Below are 21,645 nucleotides of genomic sequence, written 5' to 3' on the forward strand. Positions count from 1 at the left end.
TTCAGCCCATTTTTTTTTCACATTACTTTTATGCAAATGAAGATTTATCGCTTTCCCAACAATTTAGCGATACAAAGAGATGATCACAATACGGTGTGAGCTTAGTCGCTGTAGGGGTCCTCCTCGAGTTCGCAAAGACCTTCATTGCATTTGGAGTCGTCAAATGTAGTGCAGTCACCATCGCGCTGACAGGGTTGGCCCATCTCCCACATCAATTTCTCCTTGGTACCACTGAAAACTTCGAATATTAACAAACTGAAACTTCTACACTGTTTTATTAATATTAAAATATTACAACCAGAACTAAAGAATGGTAATTTGCAGTCCACTTCTATCCGTACTGCTAAGTTTTTTTTGGAGATGAAAATTTGATTTTGTCTTTTCGTTGGAGGATATGTGAACTTACTGTGGATTTTACTTTTAACAAGTCTTAGTATCCTTATTTCAAAACAAAATCGATAAGATTCATTGCACATATTTTACAAGTTCTTTTATCCTTCTCCTGCGCTTCATCATTCAAATGGTTCTTTTAAAGGACTGGTTGGCGATAAAACGACTCACCACTTATCGTAGAGGCAGGTGACTAAGACATTGCCATTGCATCTCTTGAAGGCGCAACCTACTGTTGTGGTATTCGCATGTACCATCTGTAATTCGTGTCTTACAGAAAACACATCTTCGCTCTAGCAGAATCCCACAAACTACCCACGTTAGTGAATTGACATAGCGTTCCATCGTAAACGTTGGTGGGCTCCTTCTTGCCGAAGTACGTCACCTGCGATATCCACTGGTCTATCGCAAGATACATGTAAATGTCATCGCTAAGAGCGGCGGAATCAGACATCCTTAAATAGAAGTTGATCAAGATACGCATGGCGAATAGTAACTCGTCGATAAGATGTCCAGAACGTACTGGATCATGTTGCGAGAAACGTCTACTGGATTCTCTAGGGAACATTCGGCCATGGATTCTTGAGCTAGAGCTTCGTTAAAGCAATCCCATTGCTGAAATGAGTTCACGTCATTAAGAGTACCCCCATTCGAAAAGATCTGCGCAGTCCTCTCCACAGATATTTTTCTATTTAAAAAAAACATAGGTGGAATTGGGAATAGCGCTTGGAAATTTCCTGTGAAGTTCCTTATGTCATCCTCTTGCGGCTCACTCTCAGTTTTTTTTCCGGTTTCTTTTCGTTGGCTAAAGTAACGCGCTGTCGTAATCCTATCTTCTCTCTTCTTGTCATCCTCATCCGCATTTCTTCTCAACCCTCATTTCAGGCTTTACCTCTATCATTTGAGCTTCTCCAACCTGTATTCCCTTGCTAAATGTAAGCACAAAAATGAAGTATTATATAAGAATTATTATGGTACGAGCACGCCTACTATTGATCTATTGAAAAATTTGTCATTTCGAATCAATCAATGAAATCTGTCTATGAAAAACAGTATGAATCAGTGCAGCTCATACTTCCCCATTTTTTGAGCCACAAAGTGAAGCTGATCTGAGCAATGAGTCAAAAGCACTTGCCAAAGTAGTAACAAGAAGATTGTGCCTTGAACAACAGTCAAAAAAAGGCACTCACGAGGGCATACATGTTCTTTGCGGGTCCCAAACTCGGGAGTCCGTTCTTGTTTGCTTGTGTACCGTGCGCGATTCGTCTACGAAGATCATTGTGGCCATTAAGGAATATTCTCCTCTGTTCTTCAGTTAGCTGTAGATCTAAGTCCAGCGACGCAGGGCAAAGTTCACCTAAAAGAATTTCTGATATTGACAGTATTCCTCAGAGAACAATTAGTGTTCTGAGATAGTTGAAAAACAACCCCACCTTCGGCAGCAACATATTGCCTGAGTGCGATCTGAATGGTTTTACATGAATTTTCGACTAGAATACAAAACTAAAACAGGATTACTTACCAGAGCGCAAGTGATTGCAAACAGCATTTTGAGTGATGCTGTAGTCGAATGTTCTCAACAGCTCCTACTTCATATTTATATGAATCTATTGAAACGGTTAAATTTGATCAGATGTAGGCTTTCATACTTCACTAAAGATGAATAAATATTAGGGCGAGATATTGCTTTAACCTCGAATGAGGACGTCACGCTGAAAGAAATATAGACTCATCGCGAGGAACTTATGTCATCGTTTAATATTTTTGTGTAATTTTTACCCGGCAAATCAGTTTTGTTGACTAAGACTGTATTATTAGCTTTGAACTGTTTCATCACAAATTCATTCCAATGCGATATCAGGTGAACATGCCATTTTTTAGCATGTTGCGTCGAGACAACAGTTTACCGCCTCATAGTGGCGTGGAGGTGACACTGGGCGTCGAATTGCGATGCACAGCGGAGCTTGGTCCTCTTCTTCTCTTCGTCTCCCAAGCTGAAAAGGAGTTCGACACATCCGACACTCCGACTTCTCGGAATCGGAAGCCTAGCTAAGAGTAAACCATTGCTAAGATCCACCACCGTCTTGGCAAAGTGCCGCAAAGTGGCTCCCTGATCCATATAGGTTGGGCGACGACCTGTGGTGAAAGCTAAGCTCGAAGTGGCTGCTTAGTTTGGGGAAAATTCTTTTTGCCACTCCAGCATATACACTCGCGAGAAACTTATGTCATCGTTTAATATTTTTGTGTAATTTTTACCCGGCAAATCAGTTTTGTTGATTAAGTAAATCATCAATACGTGTCCTACTAGATACCACGGACTACCACGGATCTAAAGACTATAAAACTGTATTATTTGCTTTGAACTGTTGACGTAGACCATTTCATCACAAATTCATTCCAATGCGATATCAGGTGAAAATACCATTTTTTAGAGTGTGGCGTCGACCACCACTTTTTTAAAGACAATGTGCTTCGCGTCAGTCAATCGACTTAAGATGAGCCAACGTGTTCGAGTGTATTAAGTATATAGAATGACTTTCGGAGCACCAGCAACTGTGCTAAAGGTAGCATACCACGATAATGACGATGTTGAGATCTCTCCACCGCAAAATACGGTTGTGGGAGTTAGCCACGAGTGTGAAAGCATTCACGCTCAATTCCTCCTCATTGTGCTGAAAAGCGGCGAAAGAAGTGGTCTTTTCGATTTAATTTTTCTACGAGGCACATAACAACGTGGCACTTATGCGAGCCACGTCTTCGACCGAGAAGAAGAGCTGAGCAGCACATTGAATGTCCGCACGTGTTCAGTTCCAAATGAGAGAACTCGACCGACAGGAGCGTTTCCTATGACGTTTTTCTGGACAAGTAGGAGTAACTCAGCAGTAATTGATAACAGCCACACTGGTGATCTGCCACCTGACCTTCTCTCTTCGTGGTAGTATTGCAAAATCGTTACATGCCTGATATTCTGCCTTAAGTTACACCATTTCTTTCCAGATACGCTTATCAACTTGGAGGAACTTGGACTTGGAGTGCTTGGGTGACCTACGGCGGTTTCCAACCATCAGCCGTAATAAGTAATAGTCAATAATAAGGAGAACGGAATTATACTAAGCAGTGAATAAATCCCGAAAGTGATAAAATTCTGGAGCTCATGTTTCGACCTTCGCTCCCTTGTCGTCCCATTCTAGCTTCCGCACTACGTTCTCGAGAGTGGCCGTGAGTATTTAGGAGAACGTGTGTCCCCCCCCCCTGGGACCCATCTATTCACGTCGATAATAGTGTTTTTGTTGAGTGGCGAAATTCCTGTCGTGTAGTTGGTGTATAACTGTCGAAGTACTTTTACGTAGGGAATGGGAACTCCTCGGTCGTCCATGGCTTCCATGGCCGCTTCTGTCTCAGCTAAGTCGAATGCCTTCTTTAAGTCGATGGAAGCGAAACATATAGGCATCTTGTAGTCTTGCGATACTTTGAGTTTCGTAACAGTATGACTGTAGTCAAGAGTGATGAATCTTCTTTAAAACTCTGGTTGCTCACAAGATTGTTTATCATCTAACACTTTTTCAATCCTGTTAAGAATCACTTTTAAAAGCCTTATATATATACATATATATATATATATATATATATATATATATATATATATATATATATATATATGACAGATAGTGAGCGAAAGTAGCCAATATCACGTGAGATTCTCTTCTGACTTAGGAACCTCGGACTCCAACAGGCAAGGTGTAAAGAGCCTCGCTGAAGTGTTGATAAGAACTAGTGATAGGTTCTTCGGATGCTCAGACTTGATTCTGTCGTGACCGAGTGAAGTACGATTCCTCACCGACATGATAGTATAGTTGGGATTCAAAAGGGAGAACCTTTGGAGTAATATGCTCATAATTCCTCAGATTGCAGGTGTACATGAATGTCGAAGAGATTAGAGTAGAAGCCGTGGATGATATTCTCCATTCTCCTTCTCGATGCAATAAATGTTCCATTTGGATTACAAAGAGCAATCATCTTCGCCCTGCGGTTGGAAAATCCTTTACAAACATAACGAATGTTCTTTCACGTCTCTGCACCTTTACTCAACATTGCTACTCTTCTCTCTCTAGGGTTTTCTTTTATTGCCGCTTACCGTAACCCCTCGAACTCCATTGTAAGTTGTGAGATACTCAGCTTTCTTGCGCTTGCGAAGGTGTTCAAAGACCAGATCGTATTACTCATCGATGTTGTCCATTGCGATATCTTCCCAAATGCCGACTGGTCAAGTGAGAGGGTTCCAAGTTGGTTCTGGAACTTCGTTTTGTGAACTTTGCGGTTTTCTCTCCTTTCCTAATGCAGGAAAATCTATCTCAAAGGAAGAGATGGCCAAATCCCGTATAAGACTATGGCACAATAGCATCCGTCAGGCAAAACCCTTTAGTTTATTTTTTCCTCCATTTTATTATGGTAGCCACCATCGGGTGGCTCTCACGTTCAGAGTAGAGGGGAAGGCTTCTGGAAGTTCGAGTTCCCTTGCATAGTCTTACCCGTCATGGTAACGCGGAAAACCTCTACTCCTATTCGTTCCACTGTGGGTTGTGAGTGCCGATGTGAAGTTCGTCAGTCTTTTTTGTCGTGACAATTTTGGCTTTAAAATCACCAACAGTGACTTTGTAGGGAAAAGTTCTCTACAAAATTCTTGTTCTTCCCTCTAGAACATCTCTGGATCCGTCTAGAAAGCTTCGATTTTTTTTTCTTCTCCATCGCTTGATGTTGGAACGTAAGCAACGAGGGTAGTCAAAACTGGTGTTGAACCACATCTTCTCAACCAGATGTCCGATTCAGATCGCATGTTGTTCGAGATAGTCTTTGCCGCACCCATGTTGATGAGGACCAACTAACCTACTTTCGCAATTTTCTGGCACAGTTTTTCTCAGTTTCATATACGCCACTCAGTGGGTAATGGCGCCTCGTTTCGATAAGTCCGATAAAGTCGTACTTAATCGTCCGTCTTACCACTAACGTACCAGGCTTTCCTCCTAAATCAGGAGACTCATTCTTATTACTGTGGCTCTAGTCCCACGGGTTAGAGGGAGAACGTTGTGTGACCCCTACAGATGGAGCTTGTTTGTTTGAGGCAACTCCAAACCACCTTTTTCCTTCCAGTAACTTGGTTATTGTGTAAACAAGATCGTTTAGATCCGTGGTAATTTCCCTCTCCGCCAAGTGGGGAAACACCACGTGGTCTCGAGATTGACCGGCTGAAATCTTTCTAGTGAAAATTATCCGTAGTTGAGCAGATCACCAGTATGAGTGCCATCACGCTCGAGCCCTCTTGACTTTGCCGAAGAACGGCGTGGAAAGACGACAAAGGGAAAAAGTGGCGCCGACCAAATTTTTCTAAGAGGCAACTGTCACACGCACGAGCGCGGGCCTTCTACGAGCGAGGGGATAAATAATGTGCTCCTAACGATGTCTCTCGTGCTGGCTCGCGGACGCGGTACGTGTGCCTCTCCTCGCATACGTGACTCGCAAGAGAACTCCATAGGCAAGACCGTTTTTCAAGACAATCAGGGGGGATTGGGCATGATCTAACTCATACTCATGATCTACACCCCTAACCTTATTTTTTCGTATAGAAGCCCCAATATCGTAAATTTTCTGGTATGCTGTCTTTAATCCAGAATTCGGGCTGTGAACCAACCCCATAGAGCCTGCCCGGGATAGGTCAATAAGTAAGTACTGGAGCTTACAAACATAAAAATGTTTGGAAATTCAAGCCTTCAGATATTTAAGTAACTGTTCTGATTTGCAGGCAGGTAGGGGTTCTATAGACTGCAATCAAACTAGTGAACTGCCTTCTTAATAAATGTTAATACATAAGGTTTCATAGCCTTTAGGCACTTACTCGCGAAGTATGAGTACAGGGGATAGACAATTTTTTTTTATAAGAAGTATAACTCCACCGCCTCTTTTATTAATACGATCACTTCTCAAGATTTGGTAGTCGGTGCACCAGCGGCCCACTATAGGTCCTATTTCTGTAGAAGACTTAAGCCAGGTTTTAGTGAGTACCACTATATCGTAAAATAGGGAACTCAAGAGATGAGAAAAGGCAAATGTGTTTTTAGATAAGGAGCGGATATTAGAAATAATGCAAGCTAGGGACTCATTAAAGGCATCACCCTACGAATCTGAGGTGGTGCAGATTTCAGGTGGAGTATTCGTATACAGGATGGGAGACCACTGAGAGGGGGTGATTCCGTCCATTTCCTCCTATTTGCCGTAAAAAACGGCCCGGAAGATAAGGCTTTATTCGTTTTGGCGCACCATTTTGTAGAAGAGGTTCGATTGGAGCGCGCCAGTCTTGCGCGGCGCCGCATCTTCCGAGCCGTTTTTTACGGCAATTAGGAAGAAATGGACGGAATCACCTCCCTCTCCGTAGTCTCCCATCCCGTATACGAATACTCTACCTGAAATCTGCACCACCTCAGATTCGTGGGGTGATGCCTTTAAGCCGATGAGTTCTTAGAGGTTTCCCGAGGCAGCATGAGTGTTATGTACATTATGTATAACATCATTTGCATCATCAAAAGCGTTTAAGTTATTACAGTCATTACTAGAAAGAGCAGCATTTTTGCTACAGTTTGTTGTTTCACCAGAATTTTGATTAGGGGTATTGCGAAGCGGGTTACGACGCCCGTGAATCTGATCTCTTTCTTCCTTTGAAAGAGAAGGGCGGATGTAAATTCCGGATTCAGGAAAAATATTCAGTTTTTTCGCACGTCGCAAGACGTCTTTTTTGAAATATAAAGTGGGCATAATGACTTTTATCGATGTAGCACGATTGGAATTAATTTGACCCATTGTATGCACAGTGATCAGTCTACATGCTATATCGAGAAGATAGAGAATTTACTTCGCCACATTCGTAGCCATGTAAGCTTCTACATGATGGACTACTGTCATATATTTCCGGGACACCGATAACAGTCAACGATCTGCTACTTCATAACTCATAAGTCATAATTTACCCGCGAGTTAACATTTATATTGTTATTATTGGTGTTGCTGAAGTTAGAATTACTCAGTTAGTATTCATATTACCATATTACTACTCATTATTCGTTCTTCAATTTAGTGTTTTTCTAGGATTAGGTCTTGAATTTTTTCAGTGAGTTCAAAATTTCGGCTTCAAACTCAGCGTTGTGTTTGATTACAGACTTGAGTTCACTACGTAACTCCTCTAGTTGAGATGAGAGGTTCTCAAACATAAGGTTAAGAATCTCATTAGAAGTCGTTGAATTTCTCGTAGAGGTGTAACCACCGCGAACTACAGCGAGGAATGGTGTCAGCAGGGTCCACCCTTAGGTTCTAACCGCTGCGCTCCGCCGCACCGCTCCAAGCGCAACTGCACTATGTACTATGTCGCTTTGATCCTACTATAACTCCGACACCAATTTATCAATCTTAGAGGAAGGCATCGTTGAATTCCTTTGAAGGCTCCACCTATCAACATTGATAATTGCAGTCGCGACGGAGCGTTACGTGATCTACACCACCCAAGTTACACAGCCTACTCTTTTTTTAGTAACAATCACACCACGTAAAGCCAACATATCACGAAATTGACGTGCTACGGAGACCACACGAAAACCTTAAATTCCAGTTGTAGGTTACAGTAAGGCCCATCCAAATCCGCAAAAAAAAATCGGCGTAGACGACACCGTTCCATATTGAGAAATCAATTGCAACACAGCACTCCTGTCCGCACCACGTCAATTTTGTGACAAACTGCCATTAAGTGTCTCCTTCAAGTAGATTGCATTTGCCGTTGAGAAATGAGAATCAGGTGTTGTTGTTGGTGTTTGTTGTGTGTATCTCAGAGTGTTCAAAGATGATCAGAATTTCATCCATGTTGTTCCAGATTTGCATTTTTATCTGAATGATGGGGGACACAAATTCATCTCGTAAACATTAGACAACTCGCTACTCATCATCCACACAACACACGCTTCCGATTATCGGGCCAAATTCATGTACAACAGACATATCTGTGGAGAATTTAGAGGTTTTGCTTGGAATGATCGTCTTTTTATATCAACCACTGACGTTGCTGGCGCTATCGTAAGTTGAGGCATACGGAACCTTTAAAGGTGCTACGAACACCTTTGCATGAGTTTAGCCCATTTTTTTTCACATTACTTTTATGCGAATGAAGATTTATCGCTTTCCCAACAATTTAGCGATACAAAGATATGATCACAATACGGTGTGAGCTTAGTCGCTGTAGGGGTCCTCCTCGAGTTCGCAAAGACCTTCATTGCATTTGGAGTCGTCGAATGTAGTGCAGTCGCCATCGCGCTGACAGGGTTGGCCCATCTCCCACATCAATTTCTCCTTGGTACCACTGAAAACTTCGAATATTAACAAACCGAAACTTCTACACTGTTTTATTAATATTAAAATATTACAACCAGAACTAAAGAATGGTAATTTGCAGTCCACTTCTATCCGTACTGCTAAGTTTTTTTTTGCAGATGAAAAGTTAATTTTGTCTTTTCGTTGGTGGATATATCGACTTACGGTGGATTTTAGTTTCAACAAGTCTTAGTATCCTTATTTCAAAATAAGTAGATAAGATTCATTGCACATATTTTACAAGTTCTTTTATCCTTCTCCTGCGCTTCATCACTCAAATGGTTCTTTTAAAGGACTGGTTGGCGATAAAACGACTCACCACTTATCGTAGAGGCAGGTGACTAAGACATTGCCATTGCATCTCTTGAAGGCGCAACCTACTGTTGTAGTATTCGCATGTACCATCTGTAATTCGTGTCTTACAGAAAACACATCTTCGCTCTAGCAAATAAGAAAATCTCTAGGATCTAAGAAAGTGCTCACGTTAGTGAATTGACATAGCGTTCCATCGTAAACGTTGGTGGGGTTCTTCTTGCCGAAGTACGTCACCTGCGATATCCACTGGTCTATCGCAAGATACATATAAATGTCGTCGCTAAGAGCGGCGGAATCAGACATCCTTAAATAGAAGTTGATTAAGATACGCATGGCGAATAGTAACTCGTCGATAAGATGTCCAGAACGTACTGGATCATGTTGCGAGAAACATCTACTGGATTCTCTAGGGAGCATTCGGCCATAGATTCTTGAGCTAGGGCTTCATTGAAGCAATCCCATTGCTGAAATGAGTTCACGTCATTAAGAGTACCCCCACTCGAAAAGATCTGCATAGTCCTCTCCACAGATATTTCTTTATTTAAAAAAATACAGGTGGAATTGGGAATAGCGCTTGGAAATTTCCTGTAAAGTCCCTTATATCATCCTCTTGCGGCTTACTCTCAGTTTTTTTTTTCAGTTTGTTTCCTTTGGCTAAACTAACGCGCTGTATCCTATCTTTCTCTTCTTGTATGTCATCCGCATTTCTTCTCAACTTTGTTTCAGCTTTTTTCTTTATCATTTGAGCATCTCCAACCTGTATTCCCTTGCTAGATGTAAGCACAAAAATGAAGTATTGTATAAGAATTATTATGGTACGAGCAGTCCTAGTATTGATCTACGAAAAAGCATTTCGAATCAACAATGGTATCTGTCTATAAAAAACAATCCAATCAGCTCCTACTCCCCGTGCCAAGTGAAGCTGATCTGAGCAATGAGTCAAAAGCAGTGGCCAAAGGTGTAACAAGAAGATTGTGCCTTGAACAACAGTCAAAAAGAGGTACTCACGAGGGCATACATGTTCTTTGCGGGTCCCAAACTCGGGAGTCCGTTCTTGTTTGCTTGTGTACCGTGCGCGATTCGTCTACGAAGATCATTGTGGCCATTAAGGAATATTCTCCTCTGTTCTTCAGTTAGCTGTAGATCTAAGTCCAGCGACGCAGGGCAAAGTTCACCTAAAAGAGAATTGATATTGACAGTATTCCTCAGAGAACAATTAGTGTTCTGAGATAGTTGAAAAACAACCCCACCTTCGGCAGCAACATATTGGCTGAGTGCGATCTGAATGGTTTGGAAAATACATGAATTTTCGATTAGAATGCAAAACTAAAACAGGATTACTTACCAGAGCGCAAGTGATTGCAAACAGCATTTTGAGTGATGCTGATGTCGAGTGTTCTCAACAGCTCCTACCTCATATTTATATGAATCTCCTGAAACGGTTAAATTTGATCAGATGTAGGCTTTCACACTTCACTAAAGATGAATAAATATTAGGGCGAGATATTGCTTTAATCACGAATGAGGACGTCACGTTGAAGGAAATATAGGCTTATCGCGAGGAACTTATGTCAACTTTTAATATTTCTGTGTAATTTTTATCCGGCAAAGCGGTTTTGTTGATTAAATAGATCATCAATACGTGTCCTACTAGACAAGGGCTACCACGGATCCAAAGACTATAAAATTATACTATTTGCTTTGAACTGTTGACCCATTTCATCAAAAAACTGATTCCAATGCGATATCAGGTGAACATACCATTTTTTAGAATGTGACGTCGAGACTCACGTTTTTAAAGACAATGTGCTTTGCATCGGTCAATCGACTTAAAGGCATCGCCCCACGAATCTGGGGTGGTACAGATTTCGTGGAAAACGAATAAAAAAAGAAAAAGAAAAAGAAAGAAAGAAAAGTTTTCGCCGTAGAAAACGGCCCGGAAGATACGGCCTCGAGCGTTCCGGCGCACTATTTTCTACAATGAGTTCGGTTGGAGCGCGCCAGCCTCGTGCACGCGCCGCATATTCCGGGCCGTTCTTTACAGCACTTAGGAAGAAATGGACGGAATCACACTTCTCTCCGTAATCTACTATTCTATATACGAATACTCCACCTGAAATCTATACCACCTCAGATTCGTGGGATGATGCCTTTAAGATGAGCCAACGCATTCGAGTGTATTAAGTATATAGAATGACTTTCGGAGGATCAGCAACTGTGCTAAATGCAGCGATCCACGATAATGACGACGTTGAGATCTCTCCGATAGGACAAGGCGATACTATATCGCCGAAGCTGTTCACGGCTGCATTGCAATGGATAATGAAATCACTATCCTGGGAAGAAAGAGGCATACGTGTTGATGGAAGATTTATTTCGAACCTTCGTTTCGCTGACGACATCGTTCTCTTTCCGAGCAGTATCGGTGAAGCAGGAACCATGCTCAACGTATTGAACGAAGCAGGGAAGATAATAGGACTGCAAATAAACAGAGAGAAGGCACAGTTCATGAAGAATGCTCACTGCGAGGACGGAGAGGTACAACTTGAAGACTCCGAAATCGTGAAAACTTCGTCATACGTATACCTCGGACGTTCTATGAACATGGAAAACGACTTGAAGGAAGTACTGAATAGAATAATGAGAGCAGCATGGGTAGCATTCGCAGCCGTCAGGGAAGGTGTGGACCAACTGACGGACCAAGATCTTCGTACCCATCTGTTCGACTCGACAGTTCTTCCAGCGCTCTGTTGCGCAGCAGAGAGGTGGGCGGACACCATTGCCACGTCTAGGAAGCTACTTACTACCCACAGAGCCCTTGAGAGATGCCTTTTGAAGTTCAACCGGCGCACACAACACCTAGCCGTCTTCGCAGCTTCGACTTAAGAGGAATGTCCCGTCTTCGCGACCCAGCGGAATATGTATCGAAAGCAAAACGTAGATGGTCCGGTCACATCATGAGAAGAATCGACGATAGATGGACTGAAAGAACGCTAGAGTGGATCTCAAAAGGTGCTAAACGCCCCCGAGGGAAACCGCGAGTGAGATGGGGTGACGTGTTCGCTACACGGATGGACCAGCTGAGAGCTCAGATGGATACTGCTCAAGCACCTCGTCAACGTCACTCACGAAACTTGAGAACATTTTGGATGACAACGGCGAAAGAACGAAACGAGTGGAAGAGATGCTGGAGCCCGCACGTCCAGTGAAGACGGTCCATCTAAGTATCTAAGTAAGTACGAGGCACATAACAACTTGGCACTTATGTTAGCCATGTCTGCGACCGAGTGGGAGAGGTGAGCAGCACATTGAATGTCCGCACATCTTGAATACCAAATGAGAAAACTCGACCTACGGGGCGTTTCCCATGCCGTTTTTCTGAACAAGTAGGAGTAATTCAGCGAGATAACAACCACACAGGTGATCTGCGCCCCTGACCTTCTCTCTTCGTGGGAGTATTGCAAAATCGTTGGTTGCGTGATATCCTGCCTTTAGGTTACACCATTTCTTTCCAGACACGTTACAACTCATTGACTTGGAAGAATGACGTGCTTGGCTGACGTAGCATGGTTTCCAACCATCAGCCGTAATAAGTAATAGTAAATAATAAGGAGAACGGAATTATATTTAGCAGTGAATAAATCCCAAAAGTAATAAAATTCTGGAGCTCATGTTTCGACCTTCGCTCCCTCGTCGTCCCATTCTAGCTTCCGCACTACGTTCTCGAGAGTGGCCGTCAGTATTTAGAAGAATGTGTGTCCTCCCCTGGGACCCATCTATTCACGTCGATAATAGTATTCCTGTTGAATGGCGAAATTCCGGTCGTGTAGTTGCTATATAACTGTCGAAATACCTTTACGTACGGAATGGGAATCACTTTTAAAAGCATTATATATGACAGATAGTGAGCGAAAGAAGCCAGTGTCACGTGAGATCCTCTTCTGACTTAGGAACCTTAGACTCCGACAGGTAAGGTGTAAAGAACCTCCCCAAAGTGTTGATAGGAACTGGTGGTAAGTTCTTCTGATGTTAAGACTTGATTCTGTCGGGGCCGAATGAAGTACGATTCCTCACCGACATGATAGTATGTTGGGATTCGGAAGGGAGAACCTTTGGAGTAACATGTTCATAATTCCTCAGATTGCAGGTGTACATGAATGTCGAGGAGATTAGAGTAGAAGCCGTGGATGATATTCTCCATTCTCCTTCTCGATGCAATAAATGCTCCATCTGGATTACAAAGAGCAGTCATCCTCGCTCTGCAATTGGAAAATTCTTTACAAACATAGCGAATGCTCTTCCACGTCTCTACCTCTACTCAACATTGCTGCTCTCCTTTCTTTAAGGTTTTTATTTATTAGTGAAGCCTCTTAGCGAAGCCTCTCGAACTCCATTTTAAGTTGTTGGAGACTCAGCTTTCCTGTAGTTGCGAAGGTATTCAAAGACCGGATCGTATTACTCATCGATGTTGTCCATTGCAGTATCTTCGCAAATGCCGACTAGTCAAGTGAAAGGGTCTCAGTCCATGTTGGTTCTGGAACTTCGCTTTGTGAACTTTGCGGTTTTCTCTCCTTTCCTAATGGAGGAAAATCTATCTCAAAGGAAGAGATGGCCAAATCCCGTATGGGACTTTGGCACAATAGCAGCATCCGTCAGGCAAAACCCTTTAGCTTATTTTTTTCCTCCATTTTATTATGGTAGCCTCCGTCGGGTGGCTCTCACGTTCAGAGTAGAGGGGAAGGCTTCTGGAAATCCAATTTCCCTTGCACAAACTTACCCGTCATGGTAACCCGGAAACCTCTCCCCCTGTTCGTTCCGAGAGTGCCGATGTGAAGTTCCTCATTCTTTTTTGTCATGGCAATTTTGGCCTTGAAATCACCAACAATGACTTTGTAGGGAAATCTTCCCTGTAAAACATCCTTAGATCCGTATAAGAAGCTTCGACTTTTTTTCTTCTCCTTGGCTTGATGTTGGAACGTAAGCGACGAGGTAGCCAAAGCTAGTGGTAAACCACACCTTGTCAATCGCAGATGTCAAATTCAGATAGCATGATGTTCGAGATAGTCTTTGCCGCACTCATTTTGATAAGGCCCTACTAATCTACTTTCGCAATTGCCTGACACAGTGCTCCTCAGTTTCATATACGCCAATCGGTGGGGCGGCGTCTCGTTTCGATAAGTCCGATAAAGTCGTACTTAATCTTTTTGGCTTGAATTATCAATTCATCAATGGCCTCCTGTCCGTCTTACCACTAACATACCAGGCTTTCCTCCTATGTCCGGAGACTCATTCTTATTAATGGGTCTCTAGTCTCAGAGGATTGTGGGAGAAGGTTGGGTGCCCCCTATAAATGGAGCTCGTTTGTTTTCCTTTCAAACCGCCTCTAAGCACCTTCCAACTAACTGCAACTTGGTTGCAGTTAGTTGGAAGGTGCTTAGAGGCGAACTGTTGTGTAAACAATGTCGTTTAGGCCCGTGGTACGTCCCCTATCCACCAGGTGGGGAAGCACCACGTGGTTTCGCAACTAACTTGCTGAGCTCCCTCCAGTGACAAATATCCGTAGTTGAACAGATCACCAGTATGAGTGCGATCACGCTCGAGCCCCCTTGACTTTGCTGAAGAACGGCGTGGAAAGACGGCAAAGGGAAAAAGTGGCGCCGATGCAATCTTTCTATTATAAGAAACAACTGTTGCGCGCACGAGCGCGGGCCTTCTGCGGACGAAGAGACAAATAATGTGCCGCCTGTGGTGTCTCTCGCGCTAGCTGGCGGACGCGGCACGTGTACCTCTCCTCGCATACGTGACTCGCAAGAGAACTCCATAAGCAAGACTGTTTTCAAGGCGATCAGGGGGAATTGAGCATGATCCAACTCATACTCCTGATCTACACTCCTAACCTTATCTTTTCGTGGAGAAGCCCTAACATCGTAAATTTCGTGATATGCTGTCTTTAATCCGGAATTCAGGCCATTATGGAGCAACCCCATAAAGCCTACCCGGGATAGGTCACTAAGTAAGTACTGGAGCTTACAAACATAAAAATGTTTGGTGATTCAAGCCTTCAGATCTTTAAGTAACTGTTCTGATTTGCAGGCAGGACAGGTAGGGGTTCTATAGACTGCAATCAAACTAGTGATTTGCCTTCGGAATAAATGTTGGTGCATAAGGTTTCGTAGGCTTCAGGCACTTCCTCGCGAAATATGAGTACTGGGGAGAATTTTTTAAAATAAGGAGCATAACTCCACCGCCTCTTTTATTAATACGATCTCTTCTCAAGATTTGCTGTTCGGTGCACCAGTGGCCCACTATAGGTCCTATTTCTGTAGAAGGTTTCAGTGAGTGCCACTATGTCGCAACAGAAGGAACTCAAGAGATGAGAAAAAGCAAATGTGTTTTTAGATGAGGAGCGGATATTAGAAATAATACAAGATAGGGACTCATTAAGCCGAGGAGTTCTTAGAGGTTTCCCGAGGTAGCATGAGTGTTATGTACATTATGTATAACATCATTTGCATGATCAACAGCGTTTAAGTTATTACAGCCATTACTAGAGAAAGCAGAATTTTTGCTACAGTTTGTTGTTTCACTAGAATTTTGAATAGGGGTGTTACGAAGCGCGTTACGACGCCAGTGAATCTGATCTCTTTTTTTCTTTCAAAGAGAAGGGCGGATGGAAAGTCTCGGATGCAGGAAATGTATTGAGCTTTTTCGCACGTCGCAGCACCTCTTTTTGAAATTGTTTATATATCTACTATATCGAGAAGATCGAGAATTTGTTTCGCCACATTCGTACCAATGTAAGCTTCTGGATGATGCGCTATTGTGGCATATTTCCGGGAGACCAATAATAATCAACGATCTGCTACTTCATAATTCATAAATCATAATTTATGCCGCGAGTTAACATTTACATTGTTATTATTGGTGTTGCTAGAGTTAGAATTATTACTACTATTACTCAGCTATTATTCGTATTACATATTACATATTACTCATTATTCGTTCTTCAATTTAGTGTTTTTTTAGGATTAGGTCTTGAATTTTTTCAGTGAGTTCAAAATTTCGGCTTCAAACTCAGCGTTGTGTTTGATTACAGACTTGAGTTCACTACGTAACTCCTCTAGTTGAGATGAGAGGTTCTCAAACATAAGGTTAAGAATCTCATTAGAAGTCGTTGAATTTCTCGTAGATGTGTAACCACCGCGAACTACAGCGAGGAATGGTGTCAGCAAGAGTCCACCCTTAGGTTCTAACCGCTACGCTCCGCCGCACCGTTTCAAGCGCAACTGCACCATGTATTATGTCTAACTATAACTCCGGCACCATTTTGTCGATCTTAGAGAGGGGCTTCGTTGAATTCACTCCGAACATCCCACCTACCAACCATGATCCTTGCAGTCGCGATGGAGCGTCCCGTGTTCTAAACCGTCCAAGCTACACGGCGTACTCTTTTTTAGTAACAACACTGCACTGCATAAAGCCAACATATCACGAAATTGACGTGCTACGGAGACCACCGAAAACCTTGAATTCCGGTTGTAGGTTACAGTAAGGCCCCTCCGCACAAAAAGCGGCATAGAAGACAGCATTCCTTAGTAAGAAATCAGTTGCAACACGGCACTCTTATCTGTACCACGTCAGTTTTGCGATAAGCTGCCACTAAATGTCTCATTCAAGGAGATTACATTTGCCGTTGAGAACTGAGAATTAGGTGTTGTTGTTGGTGTTCGTTGTGTGCAGCTCAGAGTGTTCAAAGATGATCAGAATCTTATCCAAGTTGTTCCAGATTTTTTTTTTGATTTTTTTTTGCATTTTTATCTGAATGATGGGGGACACAAATTCATCTTGTAAACATTAGACAACTCGTTACCCATCATCCACACAACATGAGAACGCTTCCGATTATCGGGCCAAATTCATCTACAACAGACATATCTGTGGAGAATTTAGAGGTTTTGCTTGGAATGATCGTCTTTTTATACCAATCACTGACGTTGCTGGCGCTATCGTAAGTTAAAGCACGCGAAACCTTTAAAGGTGTTACGAACATTTTTGCACGAATAATTGTTTTCTTTAATAGAACCGGACACGAGGTTGTTATAATCCTTTATTCGTGGCTAACGTTTCGGCAATGTCGCCTTCTTCAGAACCTGAAAGGGGTGAAATCGAACGTGATTAATAACATCAAACGCCTTATCCGCCCAACAAAGAAAGTCCTACGTTTACTGTTGGGTACTAGGAGAAGAGAATACCGTACCTTAGGATCAGCTGACTATCCTGCCACTGCTAGATACCTGTTGTGAGGTGACTAGCGCAATCAAATATCAGCCTTAAATAAGGCGCGAGTTCCAGCGTAATGGAGAGGCGTTCCTCCTTGCGATTCATATTTGGACTCTTGGAGTGGATCAAAAAAGCCTCCAGAACCTTGCGCGCCGCAATGCTAGGTTCGCGCGCCAAAATCGTGATCTTAACTTCAAAATCTTCTCCGTTATGACGCCGCACCCTGTGACCACCCACTGCAGAGGAGTCACATGATTTCCTTTTGCCGTCCAGGTGGTCTTTGATTCGAATATATAGTGGTCTAGCCGTTCCTCCTATGTATTCGTCACCACACTGCACACAGGAAATCATATAAACAACACATGAACTCATGCAATCACCCTCGTTGTTATCCAGGCATATTTTGCACTCCGGTGTCCTGCAAATACGATCATACAGGCGATTCCGAATGAGTATTTGCTTAAGGTTACTAGGGGGGAGCTCCACGATGGCAACATATTCTTCAAGTTTAGCTTTCCTCAGACACCGCCGAATAACAGCGCTAACCTCATCGGAAATAAACGGTACACAAAAGGGTACTTTCTCAATACCAGATTTGTTTCGGGTTTGTGCTCTTTTGTGATAGGCCGCATAGGTGTGTAACCGTTACTGACCGCAATTTTCCTAGCAAGCTCGATAGATTCTCGTCTTTTTTCCAGTGCAAACGGAGGCTGCCGTGCGAAACATATTTCGTACTACCGACCTTTTAACTTGTGCGGGATGGGCAGAAAGAAAGTGAACTGGGACATTCTTATTACTGGGTTTGCGGTACCACTTTATCCTGTGCGTTCTGTTTGAAATATGCACTTGGACGTTGAGGAAGGGTAACCATTCTCCTTTGGGCTTATCCCGAGTGAACTTTATATACTCCTACTGCTCATTTAAAATCTTGAAACAGTTGTCCATCTCTGCTTGAGACGAACAGACATAGGAAACAGTCGTCGATATATCGGCAATAAAGCAAAGGTCGTGTTTCCCAAATCGGTGCCTGAATTATAGCCATGAAAGCAATGACGAGCGTTGGCGCCAACTGTTGCCTCATAGCAAGACCCCTGATTTGCGCAAAATAGTTGCCCGACCATCTAAAGACAGTGCATTTGAGACATTCCCTGAGAACAACCATCAACTGCTCCACGAAAAAACCATACAGGTTTATTGAGCTGTGGTGTTCAGTTAAAGCCCAAAAACTGCCTGCTTAGCCGAGTCGTTGGAGACGTTCGTGTACAATGCAGTAACATCGAAAGACTCCATTACGCATGAGTTATCAAAATGCGTGTTCTTTAGGTGGTCCAAAAACATATGGGTGTTCGTAAGGTGGGCTGGCACGAATTTCAACAGCTGCACCAACACTACGTTTAAGAACCAAGCGATCCTGTCTGTGGGACCTCCTACGCAGCTTATGATAGGTCTTACCTTGAACGTTGAAGGATCTTCAGAGGCAAGCTCACTATCAGAGTTCAGCTTGTGAGTTTTTATTAGGAGGTACAAGAAAGGACACGCAGGTGACTCTGTTTTAAGTCGGGTCGCAGTCGAGGGTGGTAATTGCGTTGATTTACTGGTACTCATCCATACCCTATTGAGTCTACGGTGTTGCGCAAGAAATTCTTCGACAGTGGAAGAGCGATAGAGGGAGCTGTCTTGGAGGTGACATAATGTGAGGGCTTCGTCTAGATGACGAGGAATGCAATGTTTCGCCCATTTTTTTCACATTACTTTTATGCGAATGAAGATTTATCGCTTTCGCAACAATTTAGCGATAGAGATAAAGAGTTGATCACAATACGGTGTGAGCTTAGTCGCTGTAGGGGTCCTCCTCGAGTTCGCAAAGACCTTCATTGCATTTGGAGTCGTCGAATGTAGTGCACTCGTCATCGCGCTGACAGGGTTGGCCCATCTCCCACATCAATTTCTCCTTGGTACCACTGAAAACTTTGAATATTAACAAGCCGAAACTTCTACACTGTTTTATTAATATTAAAATATTACAATTAGAACTGAAGAATGGTAATTTGCGGTCTACATCTATCAGTATTGCTAAGTTAGTTCTTTTTTTTTCTTTTTGGAGATGAAAAGTTAATATTATCTTTTCGTTGGTGGATATGTGAACTTACTGTGAATTTTACTCTTAACAAGTCTTAGTATCCTTATTTCAAAATAAGTAGATAAGATTCATTGCACATATTTTACAAGTTCTTTTATCCTTCTCCTGTGCTTCATCATTCAAATGGTTCTTTTAAAGGACTGGTTGGCGATAAAACGACTCACCACTTATCGTAGAGGCAGGTGACTAAGACATTGCCATTGCATCTCTTGAAGGCGCAACCTACTGTTGTAGTATTCGCATGTACCATCTGTAATTCGTGTCTTACAGAAAACACATCTTCGCTCTAGCAGAATCCCAGGAACTACTCACGTTAGTGAATTGACATAGCGTTCCATCGTAAACGTTGGTGGGCTCCTTCTTGCCGAAGTACGTCACCTGCGATATCCACTGGTCTATCGCAAGATACATGTAAATGTCGTCGCTAAGAGCGGCGGAATCAGACATCCTTAAATAGAAGTTGATCAAGATACGCATGGCGAATAGTAACTCGTCGATAAGATGTCCAGAACGTACTGGATCATGTTGCGAGAAACGTCTACTGGATTTTCTAGGGAGCATTCGGCCATGGATTCTTGAGCTAGGGCTTCATTGAAGCAATCCCATTGCTGAAATAAGTTCACATCATTATGAGTACTCCCGTTCGAAAAGATATGCTCAGTTCTCTTCACAGGTATTTCTTTATTTAAAAAAATACAGGTGGAATTGGGAATAGCGCTTGGAAATTTCCTGTGAAGTTCCTTATGTCATCATCTTGCGGCTTACTCTCAAATTTTTTTCCAGTTTGTTTTCTTTGGCTAAACTAACGCGCTGTCGTAATCCTATCTTCTCTCTTCTTGTCATCGTCATCCGCATTTCTTCTCAACCCTCATTTCAGGCTTTACCTCTATCATTTGAGCTTCTCCAAACTGCATTCCCTTGCTGGATGTAAGCACAAAAATGAAGTATTGTATAAGAATTATCATGGTACGAGCACGCCTACTATTGATCTATTGAAAAATTTGTCATTTCGAATCAATCAATGATATCTGTCTATAAAAAACCACTTGAATCAGTGCAGCTCATACTTCCCCATTTTTTGAGCCACAAAGTGAAGCTGATCTGAGCAATGAGTCAAAAGCAGTGGCCAAAGTAGTAACAAGAAGATTGTGCCTTGAACAACAGTCAAAAAGAGGTACTCACGAGGGCATACATGTTCTTTGCGGGTCCCAAACTCGGGAGTCCGTTCTTGTTTGCTTGTGTACCGTGCGCGATTCGTCTACGAAGATCATTGTGGCCATTAAGGAATATTCTCCTCTGTTCTTCAGTTAGCTGTAGATCTAAGTCCAGCGACGCAGGGCAAAGTTCACCTAAAAGAATTTCTGATATTGACAGTATTCCTCAGAGAACAATTAGTGTTCTGAGATAGTTGAAAAACAACCCCACCTTCGGCAGCAACATATTGCCTGAGTGCGATCTGAATGGTTTTACATGAATTTTCGACTAGAATACAAAACTAAAACAGGATCGCTTACCAGAGCGCAAGTGATTGCAAACAGCATTTTGAGTGATGCTGATGTCGAGTGTTCTCAACAGCTCCTACCTCATATTTATATGAATCTCCTGAAACGCTTAAATTTGATCAGATGTAGGCTTTCACACTTCACTAAAGATGAATAAATATGAGGGCGAGATATTGCTTTAACCTCGAATGAGGACGTCACGCTGAAGGAAATATAGACTCATCGCGAGGAACTTATGTCATCGCTTAATATTTTTGTGTAATTTTTACCCGTTAAATCAGTTTTGTTGATTAAGTAAATCATCAATACGTGTCCTACTAGACAAGGGCTACCACGGATCTAAGACTATAAAACTGTATTATTTGCTTTGAACTGTTTCATCACAAATTCATTCCAATGCGATATCAGGTGAACATACCATTTTTTAGAATGTGGCGTTGAGACTCACTTTTTTAAAGGCAATGTGTTTCGCGTCAGTCAATCAGCTTAAAGGCATCACCCCACGAATCTGGGGTGGTACGGATTTCCGATGGAGTATTCGTATACGGGATCGTAGATTATGGAGAGGTGGGTGATTCCGTTCACTTCTTCCTAATTGCCGTAGAAGACGGCCCG

At 42.6% G+C, this 21,645-nt stretch overlaps 4 protein-coding genes across 5 annotated transcripts; 1 reads left to right on the top strand and 3 right to left on the bottom strand.

Annotated features, from left to right (window-relative positions):
- Positions 1 to 101: 101 nt before the first annotated feature.
- Positions 102 to 1,939, bottom strand: RB195_013045 (uncharacterized protein; the record flags this gene model as incomplete). Its single annotated transcript, XM_064202690.1, has 7 exons — positions 102 to 231; positions 562 to 647; positions 710 to 845; positions 914 to 1,005; positions 1,581 to 1,747; positions 1,824 to 1,854; positions 1,913 to 1,939. The coding sequence occupies 7 exons, from the start codon at positions 1,937 to 1,939 to the stop codon at positions 102 to 104; spliced, it is 669 nt and encodes a 222-aa protein (XP_064058571.1).
- A 6,713-nt stretch (positions 1,940 to 8,652) lies between these two features.
- On the bottom strand, positions 8,653 to 10,480 carry RB195_013046 (uncharacterized protein; the record flags this gene model as incomplete). 2 transcript variants are annotated; one of them, XM_064202691.1, is made up of 8 exons in its annotated part: positions 8,653 to 8,782; positions 9,113 to 9,198; positions 9,277 to 9,412; positions 9,481 to 9,572; positions 9,773 to 9,865; positions 10,117 to 10,283; positions 10,359 to 10,389; positions 10,454 to 10,480. In XM_064202691.1, the coding sequence occupies 8 exons, from the start codon at positions 10,478 to 10,480 to the stop codon at positions 8,653 to 8,655; spliced, it is 762 nt and encodes a 253-aa protein (XP_064058573.1). The 2 variants fall into 2 exon arrangements, with proteins under 2 accessions (XP_064058573.1, XP_064058572.1); XM_064202692.1 differs by lacking the exon at positions 9,773 to 9,865.
- Positions 10,481 to 11,301: 821 nt separating this feature from the next.
- RB195_013047 (uncharacterized protein) lies at positions 11,302 to 11,994 on the top strand (the record flags this gene model as incomplete). Its single annotated transcript, XM_064202693.1, has 1 exon — positions 11,302 to 11,994. The coding sequence occupies one exon, from the start codon at positions 11,302 to 11,304 to the stop codon at positions 11,992 to 11,994; it is 693 nt and encodes a 230-aa protein (XP_064058574.1).
- A 7,225-nt stretch (positions 11,995 to 19,219) lies between these two features.
- RB195_013048 (uncharacterized protein) lies at positions 19,220 to 21,069 on the bottom strand (the record flags this gene model as incomplete). Its single annotated transcript, XM_064202694.1, has 7 exons — positions 19,220 to 19,349; positions 19,693 to 19,778; positions 19,841 to 19,976; positions 20,045 to 20,136; positions 20,711 to 20,877; positions 20,954 to 20,984; positions 21,043 to 21,069. 7 exons carry the CDS (start codon positions 21,067 to 21,069, stop codon positions 19,220 to 19,222), a joined length of 669 nt encoding a protein of 222 aa, XP_064058575.1.
- Positions 21,070 to 21,645: the final 576 nt, after the last annotated feature.

This window comes from Necator americanus, chromosome V (genome assembly GCF_031761385.1).
Source record: "Necator americanus strain Aroian chromosome V, whole genome shotgun sequence".
Classification (NCBI taxonomy): Eukaryota; Metazoa; Nematoda; class Chromadorea; order Rhabditida; family Ancylostomatidae; genus Necator; species Necator americanus.